This window comes from Tamandua tetradactyla, chromosome 12, assembly GCF_023851605.1.
Source record: "Tamandua tetradactyla isolate mTamTet1 chromosome 12, mTamTet1.pri, whole genome shotgun sequence".
In the NCBI taxonomy this organism is placed as follows: Eukaryota; Metazoa; Chordata; class Mammalia; order Pilosa; family Myrmecophagidae; genus Tamandua; species Tamandua tetradactyla.
In genome coordinates, this window is record NC_135338.1 from 83,938,058 (window position 1) to 83,961,830 (window position 23,773).

The 23,773-nt window shown below is 42.7% G+C and overlaps 2 protein-coding genes across 6 annotated transcripts in view; one reads left to right on the top strand and one right to left on the bottom strand.

Annotated features, from left to right (window-relative positions):
• Nucleotides 1-2,476: 2,476 nt before the first annotated feature.
• ASB7 (ankyrin repeat and SOCS box containing 7) overlaps nucleotides 2,477-23,773 on the bottom strand; it is a 99,131-nt gene continuing 77,834 nt past the window's right edge. For 2 of the 5 annotated variants that reach the window (XM_077124035.1, XM_077124034.1), the window contains one exon: nucleotides 16,779-21,676. In XM_077124035.1, coding sequence (XP_076980150.1) covers nucleotides 21,537-21,676 — 140 coding nt within the window. In that variant the 3' untranslated portion in view covers nucleotides 16,779-21,536. Of the gene's footprint in view, nucleotides 2,690-16,778; nucleotides 21,677-23,773 lie in introns of those variants that run through there. The other 3 variants (XR_013160653.1, XR_013160654.1, XR_013160655.1) reach the window with 3 other exon arrangements.
• On the top strand, nucleotides 4,519-5,415 carry LOC143651642 (uncharacterized). Its single transcript, XM_077122381.1, has one exon. The coding sequence runs from the start codon at nucleotides 4,730-4,732 to the stop codon at nucleotides 5,402-5,404; it is 675 nt and encodes a 224-aa protein (XP_076978496.1). The 5' UTR covers nucleotides 4,519-4,729; the 3' UTR covers nucleotides 5,405-5,415.

Genomic DNA, 23,773 nt, shown 5'->3' on the forward strand with positions numbered 1-23,773 from the left:
TGCTGCTCTCCAGATACACGGGACAAAAGCTGGGGCGTGGCCCTCCCCAAGGAAGGGCCCATAAATCTCTGTTGTGCCAACAGACTTGGCTGAGTCTCTCATGAGAAGGCTTGAAGCCCTGGAAGAGTGGAGCAGTGTCCACGAGAGGCTCCTGGCTCTCAGGGTGTCTGTTTCTGCCCTTGGACATGTGTCCTTTGCACTAATGCTGTAAACAGCCCCCAGGAGGGCAGCCCTCCCCAAATGCTCACATCAGATCGTCAGATCTCTGCCTGCCTGTGGCTGAGGCTATCTTAGCTCTAGTGGTTGTTATTAGATGATGGTGACACAATTAATAGAATTTTAATAAAACAGACAGCTAATTTGGACAGGGGTACATCCGGAAAATTGAAACGCTGTGCTGTATTCACTGGGAAGTTTTCCAAGTCAGCATACCACAGGTTTGGGATGGGTTAGCGTTGCTTACTTTAAGTTTTGGAAGCTGAGCACCTCTTGCTGTGAGCTCACCAAACAGCTTGCAGCAAAGCATGCAATGCCGGAGAGTCAACCAGAAGCCTCAGCAGCCCTGGCCTGAATGGACGAAACAAATCACAGCAAATGTGCCAATGTCAAACTTAGCGTGGTCTGTGCCTTGGAGCACATCCCCTGGCTCTGGGGGAATGGTTTAAAGATGCTGCTGTCAAATCGCCAAGAGATCCTTCAGCTCCATGTAGCGCTGTGTGGAGGAGGAGATCCGTGAGAGTGGCTAGAGACAGACAGATGTGCGCGGGTGTTCCACCTCCACCACCTCCTTGACAAGTGACTCTGGACAAGCACTTCTCCTGTCCCTGCCTCTGTTTCCTCTACCCTGGGGGTCATGTAGTCCCTGCCTCACAGAGTCATTGCGGAGGTCTAAATGACATGTAAGCATGTATATGTCGGGGGCTGGTGCATGCACCCACGCACAGGTCTTGCAAATAGCATTTGCTAATCACAGTTTCAGGCCATTCCAGCTGGCAGGGCCCCAGACAGATCGTCCAGTCCACACAAGGAAAGGCCGGCCTGAGGGGAAGGTCCAGGGTGGAGTGGGCGCCGGCAGTCAGGCCCTTTACCCCTTCCTCAGAGGTGGGCTCGAGGCCCTCACACACAGCTCGGGGAACTGCACACCCCAGCCCTAATAATTCACAATATCAGGAAAGGCCATTTTCTCTCATACGTGAGCATCTTATTACAGGAAGGAAACAATTTTGAAATGGCATCTAGTAATGGTCCCGTAGGTGAGATGGAACACAGAGGAGACAAAGTGACCCTCAGCCCACCGCTTTCCCACCCACATGTCTGCGAGGGTTGTGTGTGTGTGTGTGTGTGTGTGTGTGTGTGTGTGTGTGTGTGTATTTAAAGCCAAGTCTGAGTCACAGAAATTAAAATCTAAGGAAAGGAATTTTCAAGTGAGTCTTTTTTAGCCCCAACTTCTGTGGGACCAACTAACTAGAGCCCCGTCTATATTTACTTTGTTATTCGGTTGTTGGCCTGCAAGATGAAATATGGGATTAGAGAGAGAGAGGGAAAAAAAATCCCACCATGGTATAAAGAAATGAGGAACAAAATCCTACATTCAAACAAAAACAAACATATCCAGCCAGGACATCCTGCCCGCACGTCTCACCTCCCCTCAATAGAAGTAAACATATAGGGGAGGAAAATGAAAGCGTGGTAAAGGGCTGCACATCGCAAACACCAGTTAGTTCCTGGAAGGCCTGCAAGCATTTCCCAGCTTCTGCTAAGTGGCCAGATGTTTTCCTCATTAGGACTTTCCTAGGGCAGAAATGATTCTTGCCTATTTAATTCTCCAGTAGATTAGTAATCATTCTGCGAAGCCTGGGAACTGTCTACTTTCAATTGCCTTTAGACATGGAACTCTGAACATTTATTCTAGTACACAGGCTCATCTATGAAACATGCTTGCCAAGAATGTCTACTCTGCATCCAGCCTTGCTGTCAGACAAGGCTTCCAGCTTCCAGGAAATACCAAAGGGAGAGGAACAGGCTGAAGGGCCCCAGGAATAAACAGTTGCACCAATCCAGAATTTGGGACATTTTCCATGACAGCTGTTAGAGACTTCTCAATCTTGTCAGATTTCTTCTTGTTCTTCTTTTTTTCTTAAAGAAAAAACAAAGGTAGGGGGTATTTTTCCAGGCCAAACTAGACCAAAGGGACACAACCAAATGCAATGTGTAAATCTAGATGAGATCCTGGTTAAAAACATAACCTCAAAGTTGTTATACCCCAACCCCCCTCCTTTCTCCATTCAAACTCTCTCTGCATGGAATCCTGAACCCTCATGCCCTGGCCAGCCCTACTGTTAAGAGCTGACATGTTAAGGCTGATTTGAGCAAAAAATTACTCCACGTTGTATGCCACGCGGGCCTCCGTGATCCCTGCCTCCACCCTCCGCTGCGTCACCTTTCTGATCTTCGTGCTCCAGCTTTTCCACCTCAAGCAAGGGGAGAGGTTTGTGCTGACCTCCCTCGTCCGGCTCCTGTCACACCTGTGCATCTTGGTCACGGCTTCATTTACACAGACCGCAGGGAAGAGCTTCACTGCATCGTCTGGGTCTTGTGCTCCCAGACCTGGGAAGGCAGATAACGGCTACTCCTTCGTCCCTGCATGGGTGGCCCTTTTGCCTTCACCTTCATCAGTGGCCTCATGTACCTGATATTGAGGAAGTGCAGATAAAACCCCAAAAGCCAGGTTGCTTTCACCACAGTCCAGAATCCACACTCAAATAACTGTTTTGTATATAATAATTTTTTGACCTTTTTTCTAGCAGACTTTCAGTTAAAAGCCAAAAAAAAAAAAAAAGAGTTTTTGCATTCTTGAGATCAGTGAATAGACTTTGGAGGCTGGTATTCAGAACTCCTACCCCTCTAAAAATCTCATCAATAAGAGCTACAAAAATAAAGAAAAAATAAACAAAAACAAAAACAAAACACACACACACACACACACACACACAAATAAAAGCTACAAAAATCCAGCTGATTAGCAGGATGTTTCTTAGCCATGGGATGTGACAAGAGACTATGAGCATCAGTATCAGGGACAACCTTCTCAGTTTTGGCCAAGCCACATCCTTCCTCGCATCAGATTCCCTCTCCTAATATCTCTGCTGGTAATGGAAAGTGGAGTGAGGAGGGGCCCAGCTGACAGATGAAAGCCTTCTCAGATGTTCAGCCCAAGTTCCCCGTGGGAAAAGGATGAAGACCCCAGTGCTCTATCATCTCCAAACCACAGTCCCAACGTCCCTGTGATGCCCTGGACATTGACAGAATAACTGCTACCCAAATTTGCTAAGTCACCTGCTTGCTAACTGGGGATTAGATTTAAGCTTATCCCAAGGAAAAGAATCTCAGCATGGGATCCCCAGAGCAGCTTTTAAGATGCAGGCCCTTGGGCCCCTCTCAATCAGAGTCTTTGGGTAGGGCCTGGGAAATTGCCTTTCTAACAAGTACCTTGGGTGATGCTTAGGGACATGAAATTTGGGGACCACAGTCCCAGGGCCAGGGGACCAGAGCTGCCTCACAGATATTACAGATCACATCATATTGAGATAAGTGGTCTTGATGTTCAATGTCTTGGCCTCCATTAGTTCTTTATTCTTCAGTCTCTTCTACATCTCTGTATGTCTGAGCTACCTCAACTCCAGTCCCTGGCCATGTGTCCTGATGGCCAGGCATCCTGAGTGGCACAGCCCTTTCCCACCAGAACTCAGAAGACCTCTGCCTTCTCTTACTGCCCTGCACTCTAAGGCTGGCCGGCCTCCAATAACCCCTCTTTCTAGAGCCTCAGCGGACCATTCCTCTGGGGCTCCATTCAACAACATAAATTATTGAGTGCTGGCTGTGTGTCTCTCTCTTCCTGAGGTTCATAGTACTAGTAGAGGGGGGGAAAAGCTGTTATAACAGACATTCTTGTAACCATTAGGGAAATTTTAATCAGGCCTGGATATTAGATTAGATTACAGAATCAGCATTATTTTCTTAGGAATGATACTTGGCATGGGGCTATATCAGAAAATGTCCTTATTCTTGGCTGTAGGCTGGATGAAGTACTTAGGGGTTAAGTGTCATGATGTCTGTAACTTTTAACTGGTACAGGATTAAAAAATAGATATAAGGGCGCGGGGGCACACGGCTGGGGAGCCCAGGGCTCGGCGGGGGCTGGGGGGAACCTCCAAATTAGACTTCAGGCGACGAGGCGAGTGGAGAGCCCTGTGCCCTCTTCCCTCATGGCTCCTTGGAGAAGGGCAGACACCGATCAGGATGCCCTGCCCGCAGCCCGGAGGGGGAGCCTCGACCCCGCGCCCCAGCGGCCCCCCGAGAGCCCGCGGGGAGTGACTGCTGGTCCCTCGAGTCCTGTCCTGAAGAATTTTTAGACAAGATCTTGGCCTTGAGACCAAGGACCCAGACAATGGAGAAGTTGCCTGAGCAGATGTCCCCTGAGTCCGTGTGTCCATCCCCAAAAGCGGAGCCTCGAGAGAGCAAGGATGGTGACACCTGAACTAGGGATCAATTAATTATAAATCAGAAAGCTCTTGAAGTAGGAATACAAATACGTGAAGGAGGCAATTGTGAACAAAAGAAACATGAAGGACTCCTTAATAGAGAGGAATCTTATGAATATGGAAAAAACTTCAGTAATATCTCAAACTTTATCCAACAACCACAGATTCTTATTAAGGAGAAATCTCAAATGTGTAACATATGTGGAAAGCTGTTCAGGCGGAACTCATACCTTATTCAGCGCGAAAGAATTCACCTGCAAGAGAAACCTTACAAGTGTCACGAATGTGGAAAAGCCTTTGGCCATAGTTCAAACCTTATTCAGCATCAAAGAATACACACTGAAGAGAAGCCCTACGAATGTAGCGAGTGTGGGAAAACCTTCCGTCGCAGCTCACACCTTATTCAACATCAGATCACTCACACAGGAGAGATGCCTTATATATGTAACGAATGCGGAAAAGCTTTTGGTCGGAACTCAAGTCTTATTCGCCATCAGAGAATCCACACAAGGGAGAAACCCTATGAATCTAGTGAGTGTGGGAAAGCCTTTAGCCAGAGCTCTAATCTAATAGAACATCAGCGGGTTCACACCAGAGAGAGACCATACGAGTGCACTGATTGTGGGAAAACTTATAGCCGGAAGTCACACCTTATTGAACATCAAAGGGTCCATACAGGGGAGACTCCTTATAATTGTAATGAGTGTGGGAAATCTTTTAGTAGGAGTTCACTCCTTATTAAGCATTACAGAATTCACACCGGAGAGAGACCCTATGAATGTATTGAATGTGGGAAGGCGTTTAGTCAGAACTCTCACCTTATTCAGCATCAGAAAACTCACAGTGGAGTAAAACCCTACTAATGTAAAGAAGGTGGGAGGGCCTTCAAGTATACTTTATCTTACTGATCGCCTGAGAATTCATGAAGAGAGAAACCATGAGCCAAGTGAATATGGTAAAGCCTTTGGTCAGAGTTCAACTTGGATTGAGCATCAGAGAATTCACACCGGGGAGAAACCCCACGGATGAAGTGAGTGTGGGAAGGCCTTTAGCCTTAGCTCAACTCTGTTTAGGTCCCTGCAGATCCACACAGTGGACAAACCTCATGGGCCTGTTCAATACACAAAAACATTCAGATGGAGTTGACGCCTTGTTTGGCATCATCAAGTGCACTTTGAAGGTGAATTGTGAAGAGGGCAGAAGCCTTGTTTCAGAAACCCTTGTTATATGTTAGAGAATCTCCATGAAAGAGGTCTAATGCCTTCATGTATAAAGGTGATGACCAAAGTGAAATCTTTAGTGTTTAGTTGACATTGAAGATCTATATCAGAGGGAGATGTGGTTTACTTTCCAAATCTCCACATTCATCCTCTGGAAATGGAATTGCTTGGGTCAAAGAGAAAAAATCAGGGATTCCTGGCTTCTACTCATAGATCAGAAAAAGCAGTAGGGTGACCTTTGAACCCAACAGCTTTCCTTCTGTCTCATCTGTCTGTTTTGTTGTAATTATAAATGGAAGTTGCTATTGGGTCACCTTGGACAATGTTTAACTTCTCAATGTCTTGCAGGCTCCTGTATATCTTGTTTTGTATGGCATAAATGCACTTAATAAATGGGCATATTTACTAAACCAAAAAAAAAGATATATATGTATGTATATATGTACACTTTAGAGACAAAGCAAATATGGTAATATCTTAACAATTGTCCATCTAGATGGAGAGTACAGGGGTGTTCCATATACAATCCTTTAAACTTTTCTGCTTGAAAATTTTCATATTAAAAAGCCAGGGAAAGGAAAAAAAAACAACAAAAGAAAACTAAAGATGGAGAAAACAAAAACAATAAAAACAAGGAAAAGAAAAAATATTTTTTAAATGAAAAATTTCAGATGAAAAATTCATTCTCATTCGAAACCATGCATTCTACTTGGCCTTCTGAAAAGCATACTGTAGCATTAATTGCCAGCATGTGCATATGTAAAACCCTAAAACTCCAAAGCTAAGGAAAACAAGAGCAGGGTAAAATCCAACTAACTTCTCAGGGGAGAGGCAGGCTGAGGAGCTCTGGTGGAAATGAAAGTTGTTGTCAGTATTCTGGTTTTGGGTAGTGTGAAGCCTTCATGGGTGTAACATGTTATTCATAAATGAATAAATAAAATGAAAGACATGCATGGGCCAATGAGAGCTCGAAACTCAGGTAAAATCAAATACCTCCCAGTTTCCTGTTAACTTAGTTGCGCGAATAATGGAGACAAGCTGCTGTGTGAGAGGTTTTGGCCCTCTGGACACTGAAGCAAAATGAGCACGCTCGTTACAGAATGGTGTTCGGGTTTATTGGCTTATTCATTCATTACACAAATATTTACTGAGGGTCTATTATGTTCCAGATAGAGATAGAGACAGGTTCTTATAAAGTCCAATACTATGAAGAAAAAGAAGCAGTGTGCTAAGGGACTTGGGAACAGGGAATCTGATATTCTGGCTGAGGGGCCAGGAGCAGGGGCGAGTTCTCCTAGAAGGTTGGCTCTGGGCAGAGACGGGAATGAGAGCGTGAGCAGTCATGTGACTGGGGGTGGGGAATGGAGTAGGGGTACTAAGTGTGCAATAGCATTATGTCTAAAAACACGATGTATATATCTTAATTAAAATGTGACACAGAGACACGAATTGAGCACATGCTGTTGGAAAAATGGTCCAACAGAGGGTTGCAAAAACCAACCATCTCTGCGAAGTGCAATAAAACGAGGTATGCTAGTACGTGTTTATGGTTTACCCTTATGTTTAAGGGTCTCTATTTTGAAGTAAAAGGGACTTTTCGGAAGATGCACAAAAACGGCTATGTGTATCACCAGGGCTGACCTGGAAATGGTGTGTGAGTATTGGTGGAAAATTTGATTCATTCGTGAGATTACCCAAGACAAGATCACTTTACAGGAGATGAGGCTTCCAAAGTCCAAGCAAAGCAAGTCACACGTGATGCCACCAGCTGGGGCCTCTCCTGTCCAAGGAAATACACGTGCAGAGGGCATTACAGTTTCAACTGGACAGGTGTATTTCAGAAGCAAAGGCAGAAAGTGCAAAATCAGAGAAAAAAGCAAAGAGATGTCCTGCATTTTAAATTGCAGCATCCTGGGGGTACCACCGAAATCATGTGCCAGGATCCGCTAGAGTCTAACTCATCCACATCTTCCCCATGGAGAAAAATAAGAGACAAACTTACAGTGCAGGTGAAGTCTGTTGATGGTTTACAATCAAAAGAAAGGATGAGGCTAGCTTTCCTTTTTGTTTCTTACCCTTATGAGACCTGCTTCCCATTGGGAATCTTAGAAACCTGAAAACAAAGGCATCTCACATGGATCTTTGTGGAAGTATTAGAAGAGAACGAGCATGGCCTAAATTCTTCCAGAAGGTCTTTCCAGGAGCCACACCATGGACAGCCATGCACAAAAAGCCATGGGTGGGATGCTGGCAGAGGAGAACCTGGGTGAGGGCTCCCTACCCTGCGAGTGGTAAATCACCAATGCCCCTAATGAAGGGTGAATCACGTGCCTTGAGCTCCTAAAAGACCCTGTAATTTTCAGTTGACTAATGGAGGGGCGGGTGATGAGAACCAACATGTGAATCACCTTTCAAGTATTTAATTTAATTAGACAAGGAAAATGAGGCTTCTTTAACATTCCTCCTTGGTTTTAACTTCTGTCTGCAAAGCAGCCTCGCATAATTGGTAAAAGTGAAAAAGTGATTACGGAGACTTAAGCTTATTTATCACAGCCGCTGCACTTGTACAAAGTGAGTTTTCTGGTTCTAAACTCTCCACCCAAGCGGCCAAGGCCCAGGAGCATGGATTATAGCCCCTTCTAATAAGCTGCAGTAATAGGACGGGTGGGGCAGGGAGGGGAAAATATAAACAGGCAACTGCAATTAGGGGTGCAGCTTGCTCTTTTGCTCTGGGTACCCCTCCTGGCTTATGGTAACATTAGAATCATACAGTACTAAGGATTGAGGAGCCCTTAGCTTGTCTCCTCTAACCCTCAGCAAATGATGAGCCTGGAATCACACCGCCAGTGAGTGGCAAAGCCAGATTTTTAACCCCAGGCCTTGTGATATTCAAGCCACTCATCCGTTTTGGGTTTAGCAAGCTAATCAGAAAGAAAATGGGGCTGGATGTTGGGAGCCCAAATAAGGAGTGGTCTGCAGTAGCCATTCCTCTGGAAATTTTCTGTAGTGCTTATCGTTTTCCCATTGTATCATGGGTCTGAGCATTTGGACGGCGGGTCCTTGACTCTGCCCCTCTCTGATTACACTAGGGATACCTGGGGTGCACTGAATTCAGTTTCATCGAGTGAAAGAAAGAAATCTCTCTGCATTAATAACCAAGCTAACTGATGAACTGATGAGTCAGTTTCCTCAACTAACATCAATGAGAATAAAACTTCCAAGTAATGATTGGATGTTTGCGATGTGCTGGGATCCAGAAGACAATTTCTCTTTTTCTTCTTGGGAAGAATATCAAAATAAAGGCACAGAGAGTAATGGCACAAACACCCATCTACTCATGACCCAGACAACTGTTTTGTCAGTTACCTTGACCCTTCCAACTCCAAACAAATACAATTGATATTACAGCAAGACAGGAATTGGTTGTGATCCTGGATCACTAGACTAGGAATTTGGTCACATGTTCCCTTTAGGAAAGTATTCAATTAGGCAAGGGAGCGAGCACAGGGGTTGGAGAATGGGGCCATCTCTGTTGAAATCTAAAACAAAGATCCTAAACATTTTACTGAGCACCTTTTCCTGATGAACAATTTCTGGTCCCTTCTTTTCCTGATGAACAATTTCTGGTCCCTTCTTTGCCTGATGTCACGGAAGGGCATGTGGTTGTTTGGAGAAGGCTACGAAATGAGGGGATGGGACAGGCAGACCACAGCTACCAGCCCAGAGAGATACCTTACGAGGCTTTGGTGCAAGGGGTCGGCTGGATTTTCCTCTGGGAAGTTCCCCCAAGATTTTTGGGAATACTATTACTGTCCCTGCCCTCACATGTCCCAACCTGCTTGCCCCACCCCTAGCCACCTTTCCCTTTAGACTGGAGTCTTACGAATACTACACATGACTCGGTACAGGTCTTGGAGTTGGCGGGGATATGTGTGGGAGCATTCTGAACTTCAAGGAGAAACTTTGGACATTCCCTTTCCTCCAAGTTACCTGTTCTTCTACTTTACAGATAAGAACTGGCTCTGTGAATTAGCAGGCAGTTTTCATCCAGAGATCACTCCACTGATCAGGGGTACTCAAAGTGGCTCCCTCACCAGCAGTCACAGCATCTAGGGCACTCACTTCTAGCAAGGTGACACCAGCTTAGCCCCCAGGAATCCCAGGCAGCTGGCAAAGGACTGGTGGGTGCTGTGGTTCCATTTAGCCTAAGGAGCTCAGGCTGCATCCAGCTGCAAATCCTTTGTCTATCTGGCAAGGTGTCTTCTATCTGCCATCAGACTTGGGGCAATGCCAACTCCTCTTTCCATCTTAGGGACATGCTGTTGGCAGCCTGCCTCCAGGGCAGGGTCAAGGCACATACTGGCTGAGACAGCCATTGTCCTTGTCTCTCCCCTCCTGAGGGAACTCAAGGTGTTGGTTTGTCATTATTAATGTTTAGCAGTCATACTATTTACAAGCTGCTAAATTAGGCTGGAAAACAATAAGTGCTGGATAATAGAACTGCAGGCTACTGGTTTTTCCTGTACCCCACTTAAATTAAGTAGTTGCAAAAGATAATTGGAGACACGAAGGCTTAGACATAGAGTCAGCTTGTAATGTGGCAAGAGAGATTTGTTGTCTTTGTTACCAAAACACCTACAGGACCAGTCAAGGCTGGCCCCAAAAATAAGAGCATGCTGGCCCATAAAATAAGGAGACTCATTTTTACATCTGAGTACTGAGAGTCACTGAATTTCTTTTATTCACAATTAAAGGTCAACTGGTAGGTAGGAGGTTTCAACATCTCATAGCCACTGCTTAATTTTTCTTTCCCTATCTCCTTCTTTTGCCCTTCCTTCCTTCCTTGCTCCCTCACCGTCTGTCTTTCCTTTATTTTTGCCATGGGAGAGCCCAAATATCCTAGCCTAGTGGTTTTCCAAGTGGGGTCCCTGGACTATCAGTGTCAGTATCACCTGGGCACTTGTTAGAAATGCAAATTCTCAGGCCCCATCCCAGACTTAACTGTAACAGAAACTATATCGTTGGGACCCGGCAATTTGTTTTAACAAGCCTTCCAGGGGCTTCTAATGCTTACAGTTTGAGCCCCACTGCCCTAATGTATCATAGCATCATAATTCTGCACTCCAGGAATCGTGTGCATTTTGAACTTGGAAGTGGATGTCCTTGGCTGGATGAGGACCCCACCCCTAATACCTGCACAATTCAGTTTCCCCATACCAACTTTTCCACTCCCCACTATCCCTGATCTACTATCTTTGCTCCACGTTGTCTCCTTCTGAATGCAGCCACTATTCTGGCCTCATCACAAGCATTTGATAAAGATATTATCAAAAGAGCAAGCAGTCCTCAACTGGATCATTTCCAAACTTCTCCAAGATTTTGTGAACATGCTCAGTAGAGAAGATAGGTTTGAAGTCTGTAAAAGTCATAGGAGGAATCTCCCTGTGCAGAATTAAACTGGGGTACGTTTGTGCTAGGAGAAAAGGACTCTTCCCAGGACATTTTAAATTTTGTTTTCATGGGACAGACTCTGACCTGAAGACTATCTCGACCTAAATGTCGTGCAAAGATGATCTTCTACTAAGCAGACACTTTATTACTGTCCATTAGGACATAAGGTGATTAAAGCACTTTATAATTTAAAAAAATTATTAAATGGAGTAGGAAGTAATGGTATCAGTTAATCTCAGGAGGTTAGCTTTTTTTAAAACTGCCTAATAACTTCCTAAACATCAAGCATTTCCACGAAGCCAGCCAGAGTTAATTATAGGCTTCATGAGTAAGTGCTTCTGCAGAATTTTCAAAGGAATTGTCAGGATCCTTGTATAATATAGGGTTTAGATGTTCTGCACTGGAGCCTATATACGAGCCCTTTTATCTTTATGCACAAAGGTGTCCAGAAGAGAAGGCAAGGGGGAGTTAAACACCTTGGGGAGCCAGCCTGGCCCAATGATGAGGCAATGGAGAGCTGTGAACTCAGCTGCTGGCTTTCCCAGCCTGTTCTCCATTCACAGTGGCTCTCCCAAGAATGCTCCGGGCAGGTGAGATACTCACAGGCAGTAACATCCCAGCCCATACTCTTGGATATGCAACATTGCTACTGTTTCCCATGGAAGCTCTAAGAGCCTTTCTTGGAAGCCCTTTTATCACGGTCAAATGAAGCAGCTAAGCAACTTTCTGCCAAAGGAAGGAGGCGGGGTGCTATAGCGTGGGAGCCTGCAGGAAGCCGGGCAAAGGAAAACAGTGGACCGGAAACTAAGAGGCCAAGAGCTGGCCTCGCTCCGTCACAGCTGGAAGCATGTGTAAGCCCCTCTAACATCTTCTATTAAAATGCGGCAGCAGGATATCGGGGTCCCTTCCAGCTTAACATCTCTAATCATTTAAAAACTGCTTCTGCTCTCTAAGACAGACATTAATGACCTGTGCAGACATGTTTAAGAAATGAAGAGAAAAGTGGGGGGAGAGAGAGGGGAACAAGGGAACAAACTCCGAGACAGGACCTTTGGGGGAGCCCTGGCAGGTGCAGGAGGCAGGAGGTTGTGTGCCTGGTTTGAGGTCTCACACGCAGAAGATCAAGCGCGCGTTCGTGTCCCGCTGTCCGGCCCTGGGCTCTGCAGAGCAGGTGGATGTTCAGTGACTATGGAATGCGTCATGTCCCATGTGGTTTCCTAACGTCATTGGGATTGCTGACCCCTTTGACAACTCGATGATGCTATGGATCCCATTTCCAGAAGTCAGGAGTGCACACATACAAAATTCTGCACGTAACCAAGAGTGGTTCACAGGTTCCAAATTAAGAGCCCTGAGGAACACGCGAAGAACACGAGGGTGGGTGATAGGTGTCCTAACAGAGGTAATAAGGGAAGTCTGTGGGAACCCAGGGAAGGGTGAGTAATTCCAGCTCCAAGGCTGGTGGAAGGCTTCCCTGGTGAGAAGTCACTGACAGCGTGGGGTAGGGTAGGGCGGGGAGTTTGACAGGCAGAACTGGAGTGGGGAAGCAGGCTCCACTTTGGCTTCTTCATCTATAAAAATGATAACAGTCATCAATCTCCTTGGTGGTGGTGAGAAATAAATAAGGGCAAACGCAAAATAGCTGAACAGAGCAGGTACTCTCTGCTCCGGTTTTCCTCCCTGGTTCCAGGGCTGTGGGCAGCGTCACGCCCACTCCCTCACTTGCCAAACATCTGTCAAGCCAGTGAAGTGACTCCATGCAGGCCTTGTCCTAGCCTGTTGGGTCCCAAAGCACAAAGCAGATTCCTGCCTTCAGGAGGCTTTTAAAGCATGGCAGGTGGGGGCAGTCATGCAAACCAGCTTTCCCATCAGAAAGAGGCACTCCGTTTTACCTATGACTTACCAAAGGATGCCGACAGGGCCGAGGGAAACGCTTTCTCATGACTAGATTAGGGATGCCTTTGAGAAGCTGTCCCGATAGGCAGCCCTATATAACCTTGGAGAAGGCTGAGTGAGGACCAGGAAGGGATCCTCTCAATCTGTTACACAACTATCAGCTAATACTCAAGCCTTAGCATCAAACCCCTCAACTGCCTTACATTGCTTTCTATCCCATTCTAGACATGATGATTCCATGTTGCTAAAATCACCCAGGTGCTCCTGGTTACACACAATCCTCCCTGGCTTCTCTGGAGAGGCGCCCACAAGCAAGGTGCCTCTTCCTTGGGGAGGGACAGAGCCCTAGTTTCCTCCCCAACATCTTTATCAGACCCTCATTCCTTTCCATCTAAGGTTCTAGTTCAATATTAACTGAAAACCAAATATTGCAGGGCATGGGGAGTGAGTGAGGACACTCATTTGTCATGTATACCCTGCAGGACCAGCCTGATTTAGTAGGAATGGAGAATAAAGCTGAGCATCCTGAATAAGCGGCTGCAAAGGTGCTTCTCTCCAGGCCCACAGGGGGTGCAGGACAGTGGCAACACTCTCCTGGCTCCAGGAGAGGCACTGTCCCCAGTTCTCTGAAGGGCTCTGAGGTAAGGATGCTGCTGTTCCCAAGTCAGTCCCAGCCTCACTCCTAGGCTCCAGGTCCCCCCTTTGGAGTTTATTATCAGACCATGGCCATGTGTCCAGCCCTCAACCTCTCCCTTTCAGGGCTGGCTCTCCCATCAAGGACAGTTACAAGGCAAGGGACTGTCACTTCTCCCCCACTGGTATGACCTCAGCAGGTGACAGGCCCTAAACCAGGATGCCTCATGCCAGGCCGAGGTGGGGGTGGAAACAAAGAACTCTACTTTCAAATCTACTGTGTGTGGGGTTTCAGAGGAAGCTGGAAGAGAAAATAACCACCTGTTAGAATATGTCCAGTGCGATTTTAAACACAGGACCTCAGAATGCTCTACAGATAGTAGATGTGGACCAGCGGTAACTTCTGGGATAGAACATCGATGACTTAAGTCTTCAGGGCTGCTAAATTAAGGTATACTTTAACAATTTAACCCTAAGCCAGCAACGACACTTGGCCAGCCACATTTCAATGGATGGTATTAAATTTTACTTGCCAGATTATGACCCAAAGGTCTAATGAACTGATAAATTAGTTTAACCACTTGAATAAACTTCAGAAGCCACCAGATAAATACCAGTTTTAATGTGTACATAAGCAGCTGCTGTTAAATATAAGAGTATTTATCGTAATGCAAATTTATTTCTGAGACAAAAGTTTTTCTTCCCACTCTCTCCCAACCCTCGTGAACGCTCAATGTAAGCACTTACTATAGGTGTGAGGGGTCAAACAAAATGATCAAAGAATGGTGGTATATCAGTCTTTTAGCTGCCTGTAATTAGAGCTGAAAGAAAAACAAAGCTAAGTATGAATGCCACCGGCATCTCTGTACAGACCCATATATTTTGGTTATTTAATTCATCTTGTAAACAAATACATTGTAAAACCAAAACCCTATGTGATACGAATTCATATTGCCACATTTATAAGGCTAGCCAAGGACATGTGCAGTTCCTAAGGGAGTTCCAGGAATCCAAACTGTTTCCTTTCAGTCGTATTATTCAAACAGGAATGGTGGAGGCTAAGCTAGAAAGAAAGAAATTACAGGCAGATTTGTGGGTCTGTGGGCTCCAAGTCCAGGACATATACTATACATGAAATCCTGTGTCTTGCCAACTCTGGCCAAAGTGTATCTGATTCATTATTGCTGTTACCAGTGGGCTGATTTCTGTTCCATGTTAGATGCTTAAAGCATGGAAGAGCAGAGCCACATAAGCCAGAGATGCCTGGAGAATAGCAAGTGCTTGAGGAGGCCCAGTTTCTTCTAGATCCTACACTACCAATAACAAAAAACAGAGCCACAGTTGCTAAATTCTTCAATTCTCAATTGCTTGGCTTCCCCACCTGTAAAAGGGAGGGTCTGGACTATATTAATTCATTTGAACAATACTTACTGAGCACCCACTATATGAAAGGCATTGTGCTGGGCATGGTCTTTAACTAGGAGAAACTATGGAGAATAGAAAAGGCTAAAAAAGTGTTTGGAGAGGACACAGATAATAGAAAATTAGGACATACCATGCCAGTGCTTTCCTAGCACATAAAAGTGGTTAACATTTGTGTGGCATGTGGGAAAGATCCCTTGGCGTGGTGATATACCAGGAGCTCCATGTGCTTCAGGCCCTATCCAGCTGCCCCGAGAACTGGGGAGATCTCTGTGGAGGCACAGCAGTCACACACAGGACACACTAATGAGCCAGGGGAAGCGTTGGCTAGACATCCAAAGGAGTGTCCCTTGTCTCAAGCCAGACTAACCATTCTCTTTAGAAGCTGAGTTTATGGGAACTCAGGGAGGAAGAATTCTGACTGATAAACTTCCTTGCAACCAGAGTTTAAGGGACACTGCTTTGGAAGGTGCCATCCCAGTGCCAATGAACCAGGTGATCAAGGATCTACCATCCCAGTGACTATGATGGGAGCAGGGGGTGAGAATGACGAGGGGAAGGGACAGAAGGAATGGCAAAGGGCAAAGCTCACAGACGTTAAGACAATACTTACCTGAGATGTGAAACTAGAAAATGTTCATGATGTCATCCACTTGGCGCCTGGGTTCCTTGGAGATTTGAAGGAAAAAAGTCATAAGCTGGCAACCTACTGCCATATGGAACCAAAGATGTGGAAAATGGATTCTTTTGGCAAATACTGTTTGAGAATTGGGCAAGTAAGACCCAGTCTGTCCTCAAGGAGCTCACAGTCTTGTGGACTTGTAGCAAATTGGTGGTAAACAAGGAAGAAATGCAATTTGTTTCTCTATGGTGCTATTCTAGGTGGGAAATGGATGTGGCCATGCTAATTTACTAGACATTCTTTCAAAATGATACTGAGTTATATCTTCCTCCAGATAGGGCAAAGAAAAGCAAACAACTCGGGAACTCAATTCAGGAACACTAAAGTGACTTGGTGAGGCAGAGCTTGTATTTGACAAAAGGGTTAAATGACCTGAATTAAGAAAGAGAAGATTTAGAAAATCTCTAGAGAAATCTGAAATGGTCATGTACAGTAAGTTCATTCCCTAAGAGTGTTCTTTTTTCCCGGTAAAGAAAAAGAAAACTGAGTAGTGTGCTGACCAAATATCATCAGACAGGAAGAAATGCAATGCTAGTCCAAGACGGAGCAGCAAGAACAATATAACTCCATTTGCCAGATAAAATAGGAAATATCTGCAGCTGGATTACCCCTTTGTGAGTTACAAAAGGTCAGTCTACTTATCACAAAATCTAATTTCTTAACTTCAACTGAATCCCATTGCCCAAATTCAGCCATCCCTTTACTGATTCATAAAATATTATTTCACAGAAAAGCAAATCACTTCATGTCTACTTAATGTGATATAAAATAAACATTAATTCAAAACAATTTCCTAATTAAAAGTATATTTTGGAAGGATAAAAAAGGGTTCGAAGTGAAATTTCTAAAATACTGGAACAAGCCAAGATTTAATTTAAAGTATATTTATGAACTTTCACATGATTTCTTTAAAATAGGCCATATCTGCAATGGAAGAAAAATAATTTTCTTTAATTTAATGTGTCTTGGAAATGACCAATAGCTTATGGTATTCACAATTGATCTAAGATAAGGATCTAAAAACTCAGTATAAGTACTCAAGGTACTCTAGGCATAGGTGAAGGACAAACTAAGAACCCTGTATATTTTTATATGTAAGGTATCCCCCTTCAGGACAAGAGGCCAAATATTGCAGCAACAGGGCCAGCAGCTCAGGTTTTATTTCCACATTGATGGCCTCGCACAGGACCATAAGCAAATTGCCTCAGTCTTTTCAAGTGTGATGGAGAATGTTAACTGTTAAGAACCATAGAGTTCTTCCGGAAAATAAAATGCACCCACCAAGATCTTCCAAGACATGTATGACAAAACACTGAACACTATTTACCAATGTATAGGGAAAGACATGAACCCAAGAATGGCATATGCTAGCTGACCCTTTGTTTTCATTATCCAAGAGACTCAATGGGGAATGAAAGACTAGCTAATGATAGAATAAAGAAAATCATCTTTGGTTCTGAAGAGTCTACAGCAACCCAGGCGTACATCTCAGAATCTGGTATATTTAAAATCTTTACTGGTATTTAGCTAATAAAAATTTTAACATCAAGATTTGTAGAACTTCACTCCTCACTCTTTACAAAGACATACAATTACATAGTGAACAGATGATACAAGTCTGTTTTCTTTCATCCTTGATGCTGAGTAACATGAGCTATGGAAATCTTTTTTTTTATCAAGTAACTAATCTGCTTTGTCAATAGCTAGTAAACCAGTTTTATAAACTGTCTTTCAGCTGAAAGAGCAATACACTACTTAAATCATGTTGGAAAAGGAATGACCTCAAGACTTCCAAGCAATATCGCTCTTTTTCAAATTGGAACTCCCCGCTGATCATTAGAAATAGTTTCAAATGTCCCATACTAGGCCTTCATTTGTGCCAAACTGGAGACAAGTCCGTCACAAGGTTAAAATTCCCAAATGTAGGATTTCTGCATGGGGTGTTGGTCTGTCTTCCCTTTCTCTTAACTTGCCATCATTCACATTATTTTGAAGTCTCTCCCAAAGCAAACTGTGTTTATGTTATATAAAGGAAGTATGAATTCAAAGTTATTTTGTTCTTTCTCCTGCAGACTAATAAACTACTTCCAAGTAATCTGACTACATTAACTCTTCTGTGTTAAGAAACTCTGTGATTCAAACCCCCTCCTCAGTCAAGGTGTGGAATGCATGAGGCAGGATGTGAAAGACTGTACAAAAGACTCAAGGCTGGATCAACACTGAGTTGTCTCAAGTGTGCAAATGGTCTTTTGTTGATTGGTATTTGCAGAATGCCTCAAAAAAAAAAATTGGTGGATCAGAATTGGTTTCTCTGATGACTACTGAAAGTGGTGATGTTCTCTGCATTACTTTCTCACACAACTCCCAATGGCTTAATGCTAATGAATAAAGGATAGACTTTTTGTTCTCTTTCACCAAGTAGCTGTAAAGATTTAAAAGGTTAAGGCAAACTAGAAATAAACACCATTCCATTATGTTTTAAACCAGATTTAAAGTTTTTTTTAATTCAAATTGACCCAAAGCAAAACATACATTACAAAGGAAGAACAAAATACGTTATGATAACACACTAAGAGTTACATGAAAGCTAAATTTGTGGGCAAACGTCCTCATCGCAATCACATTCTGGGCTAATGAGCAATTTTGCAGGAAAGTTAGAATCTCAATTTTGTATGGTCCACTATGGTAATTAAACTACACATTCTTGTCTCTTAGGGTGTGCAGCTGACAAATCACGCTAGTCTCCCTCACACTGCAGCTGTGTACTCTTGCTACTGCCAGAACACTGAATTCTCTAGTGGAAATGCTGTTCCAAGGATGACTGATAATGAGTTAAAAAACAAAACAGTTGAATCTTCCAAACTAACAAGCATGGATTATTCTGTAGTAAATAGTTTAGAAATATGGGAATTAAATAATCTAAAAAACACTCTTACTCTGCTGTACATTTATAAACAGAAATATTTACAAAACAACTCTGTTTCAAAAGATGAGGTTTGCAGTTCATTAGTGATCATTATCTTTTATGAGCTGGTTTCTTTGGTGTACTTGCCAAATATACTTTTATAAAGGTTTAGTAATAGGTTTAAATAATAAATTTCAAAAGAAATATAGAAGGATCAGTGACAAATTTGACAAATTTTGAACATTTTAGTCAAAATTCTGGAAAATCCAATCAGTTGATTTTCTGAAAATATCTGTCCCTTCTACTCATTATGTGACCACAGAATGCTTCTCTGTCAATCAAGTTCAAATACAAGTCTGTTCGATCAGCACTGTAATCCACCAATTATCAACTTAGAGATATTTTAGATACTGTGAAATATGATGTGACTGGGATAGTATTAACAACATAAATAAAGCATTTCTTTTAAGTTTCCAGACAAATCAAACCTCAAACAATAAATAATGGAATTATACATTTCTTCATTTAATAGAAATTTCAATTCCAGGACGAGTTCTCATAATTTTTTTTCTGAAGTCACAGCAGCGATACAGAACAAATAATTTACCTTAATCTGACCTTTTTACTTGGAATTCCATGACTCAAACTCAGTGGCTAACTTATCAGAAACTTTTGAATGGTTGGGAAAAGAAAATCATTTCAAACCAACTGAATAAATTAATACACACCTTTGAGGGGAATGAACCCTGTGCTAATAATGGAACACCAACATTACTACTCAGAATGCAGGTGGCCCTTCACCTCCACCCCTAGACCCTCCTGTCAATTCCTTGGACCTGGGATTTTAGGAAGAAGAAACACTCAATTCATTTTCAGCCATGTTATGCCCCTGATGGCACTCATGGGTCTTAGCCCTGGCCTGGGAATTAGTTTATAACGAGAACATAGTTCAGCTCTTATTATCTTCACAAGGGACTCTCTTGCGTGATAACTTTTTGGAAACATATTTTACTGGGAAAAGGACACACCACCCATTCCATTAGACTCAAGCTGCAGTTTCAGGATGGTTTCAAAAATGCCCAGACTCTGACTGGCTGACTGGAAGAGAGTTTATGTACCATGCCAGGCACCTCCTGGACCACTCTTTCTCCAAAGCTGCCCATTCTTTAGAAACCCTGCCAAGGCACGAGCAGATGAGATACTCCAATGCTAAAGCCACCTCGCTGCTGGCTTTGAAGAAACACGAAGCCAGAACAGACTCCTAATTCTCATCAAGGTTATGCTTCTCAGTTTTCTATCAATGACTTGAAACCAAAAATTCAGAGAAGTAAAGAGAAGGCCTTCAGCTTAGCTTGTAAATGTCCAATGACAAATTTATTACTAGTGTGCAAATATTTTGAAGTCTCCCCAGACACTAAGAATATTACTGGACATTTGAAAAGGTTCTTTTGAATTAACACAATGCCAAATCAAGCACAGGGAAACATTTCCAAGGGTATCATCTTAGATCCCCCTGATGTCTCTGGAACCTTTTCTGGTGTTATACTTTCTCATATTTGTGTTTAAACTGCAAACATACCCAATGAACCCAGAAAATAAAATAACTCTCTTGAAGAGCTTCACTGTGTACAACCTTAAAATAAATAGGAAATGTTGAATTAGCAATATTAGGATCTAACCAAGCTTACAAATGTGCACCCATCAGAAATTTTATCGTTTAGAAAAAAAAATTTTTAAGCAGGAGGGAAAAAAAAAACATCATGAAACCACCCCAAATTGTTTAGTCATTAAAGCCAAATGGTTGAACAGCACTGTGGGCTCATTTTAGGGAATATTTTACCACCAGGATATAAAATTTTCTGTTCAAAGTGAAGTAAAAGACAAAGCTCAAAATGGAAATTGCAACTGACATACCATGGTTCTGCAATGAAAATTAAAGTGGCAGTTCCTGTTCTCATGGGCATGCTAAAGCTGATTGTGGAATGATAAACATCGAGGAAAACAATGGATAAAATAATACCAGAAAGCATATTGCACCCGAGGCACTGTTTTAAAAACAGAATACACTGGCTTAATAAAGTTATTTTCCTTCCCAACAATGTTTTTTAAAAGCACAATTCAACTAGGGACAGAGGCTGAGAGACAGAGTCTCTGGGTAGTGTACTATAGTTGTTAAAAAAAATAAGTTAAAAACAAGAGCACGCCAACAGGAAAGCAGAGGTATTGGATTCATGTCATCCATAAGCTACATTAATTAGGAAAAGAACAGTTTGAATCAGCCAATTTGTACTCATTAAAAATGAACAAGGTGACAGCATTACTTTTAAATTTTCTTAGGGCATTTTCCAGCACAACCCAGGACCCCCTGGGTGACACTGTGCCTCCAAACAGTACTTTAACAAGTGCTCTGCTGGCTTATAATATAGTGCATGCCAGTGAAACCATAAACAATTTGGAAAGGGTAAATTCTCCACTCCAAACCTAACTGCTTCATTTTAGAAAAACAACTTTTCTAAATGCGGTTAACGTATAGAAAGCTTGGACCTCTTAAACTTGGACCAAGAAACCAAATTAAGACCTTCAAGCATGTGGTGTGTTTATATATATAAAAATCCCTCCCCTACAATGAAAACCAAACCAACAAACAAAATAAAACCTAAAAGTGTATACCTGCTTTCTGACTTCACAGCAAATCAGAAATTGCATAGGATATACTTTGTGCAAGGCAAAAAGCCTTTTAAGTTTCTGGAATATAACTCCTAATCTTGCTCACAGTTCTGTGGATATCAGATATCATCAAATTTGTGTTTTAAGTAGTCTTTCATGACCTTGGCAATTGGTAGTTCATCGAGTAGCTTTAAGTTTTGAAGGCCTATACACTGTCGAATTTTAATTCGGCACAGGTCCTGCAAGTTTCTGGGCTGCCCTAAAAAGACAGAAAAAAGAAAATGTTACAAAGCTACAAAGCATAAAACTTAAGGCGGGATTTTAGGTCTGAAAAGAATTATTTGTTTCACTGGGATGTATCTATCTAATGACTCTATACACAAAGGATTGGAAATACGTTAACTAAAAGGAAGTTTCACCCCAATTTTCTCCATGGGATGTCTCATTTGATCCTTTCACAATTCTGGGATATGGTCTTTTAACAGAATTGCAACAGAATAGTACCCTTCTTGGAAATATCTATTACCTACAGGGGTATGGGCAAGGATCCATACATGGACCTTAGATGAAAAGGAACCAAGACAGCACAAAATGAAAAGAAGCTTTTGGATTCCCATAGGTCTACGGGCAGGAAGCAGGCTGAGAAAACTACTCACTGCAAATATGGGTACAAATATAGGTGATATTTGCAGACTCAAAAAGAACTACAGAAAACAATTTCCAGGACAGAGATCCCATAAATAAGAAACTGGCCACATTTACCCAGCTGGCTTTCAGAACTGCTGTGGACCAGCCCTGCCGTGAGCGTCCCATATTCCCCCCATTTAAACGAAAAGGGCTACTGTGGTTACACTATGCTGTCCTGCCATTGTATACTGTGTGGGTGGAAGACAGAAAAGTTGCCTGTTTGGTTCACTGCTCTTCAGATCGAGAGGAGTGGTACTGAAGGAGCTGTTTTTATAGAATTCCACCCAAGAAACCTCATCCACATCAGTATTAACATTTAAATGATGAGAGTGAATTTGAGCTGATGCCATATTGTTGTGAAACTTGGGTGAGGGGATCAGTGAATTTTGCACATGAAAGAGTTATTATGGTCAGAGGGTGGACTGTGGCAGCTCGTACTTTCCAAAATGGCCACAACATCTCCCATCCCATATACTTGTGTTACAATGTGCTTGACATTTCCCTTACTGAGAGGTAGAATCTACTATTTCCTTCTCCTGAATCTGGGCAGTTGTGGCAAAAAAGTGATGCTCTATGACTTACAAGATTAGATCATAATAGTTGATACAGGTCCTATATGGCTTTCTTGGGACACTCAAAACTGAGAAACAGCCACTCCACCAAGTCATGAAGACGACCAAGTAGCCCATGGAAAGACCCATGTGGAAAGGAACCAAGGCATGGTACACAGACCCAGTGAGCTGCAAGCTAACAGCCAGCACCAACAAGCCAGCCACATGAGTTAACCACCTTGAAAGTGGATTCTTTTGCCTCCAGATGAGTTATCCTAGCCAACAGCACATGGACATAGATGAGCTGTCCCCATTTATTTCTACTCAAATTGTAGACTAGCAAGCAAAATAATGGTTGTCATTGTTTTAAGTCATTAACTTTTAGGGTGGTTTCTTACGTAGCATCAGAGAACAAGAATATATTAAACCTGGAATGAATTCTAATTGGGACTATGATTCAGCCTCTTAAAATAATGAATTTAAAGTTATGGTTGCTTAAAACATTCTGAAATATTTAACTACCAAATCCTCACTGGTAAATAAAGTAATGACAAACCTTTTTCTGTTTGTGTGCTTTTGTTTTTAATCAGTTAAGGACCGAACTGTTCATAGATTGCCTGGTTGAAGTAAGTAAAAATTTTGTTTCACGACTTGAAAATTCAATATCCATTTAATTCTTTTCTAGGTAAGAAGTACTATTTCAGAATCAATTGTTAATTCATGTCTTGTGATTTCTTTGAGGATGAAAGAATGAATGGATCAGGTATTATCTTCAAGGAGGTAGATAACATCAAAAATTTCTAAAGATGTTCTTGTTAAACATCATATATTTCTCCTCAAGATTACTTTCTCAGAATGTATTAACAAAAGAGTTTTTTCTAGTGTTATGTCATGGTTACTACCTCAGGTGGTTTTTGGCCATGTTAGAGATAGTTCAATCATTTATTCATTCTAAGTTGCATCCAAATAAAAGGGGAAAAAAGATTACAGACCAACACTGGGGAAATCTTACTCTAGCAAACATAGAATGCATGCAGAAACTCTTAGGAGAGAAAAAATTAATACTGACTCATTTTTTTACTGTTGGGAAAGATATTTTAAAAGAGTACTTAACCTTA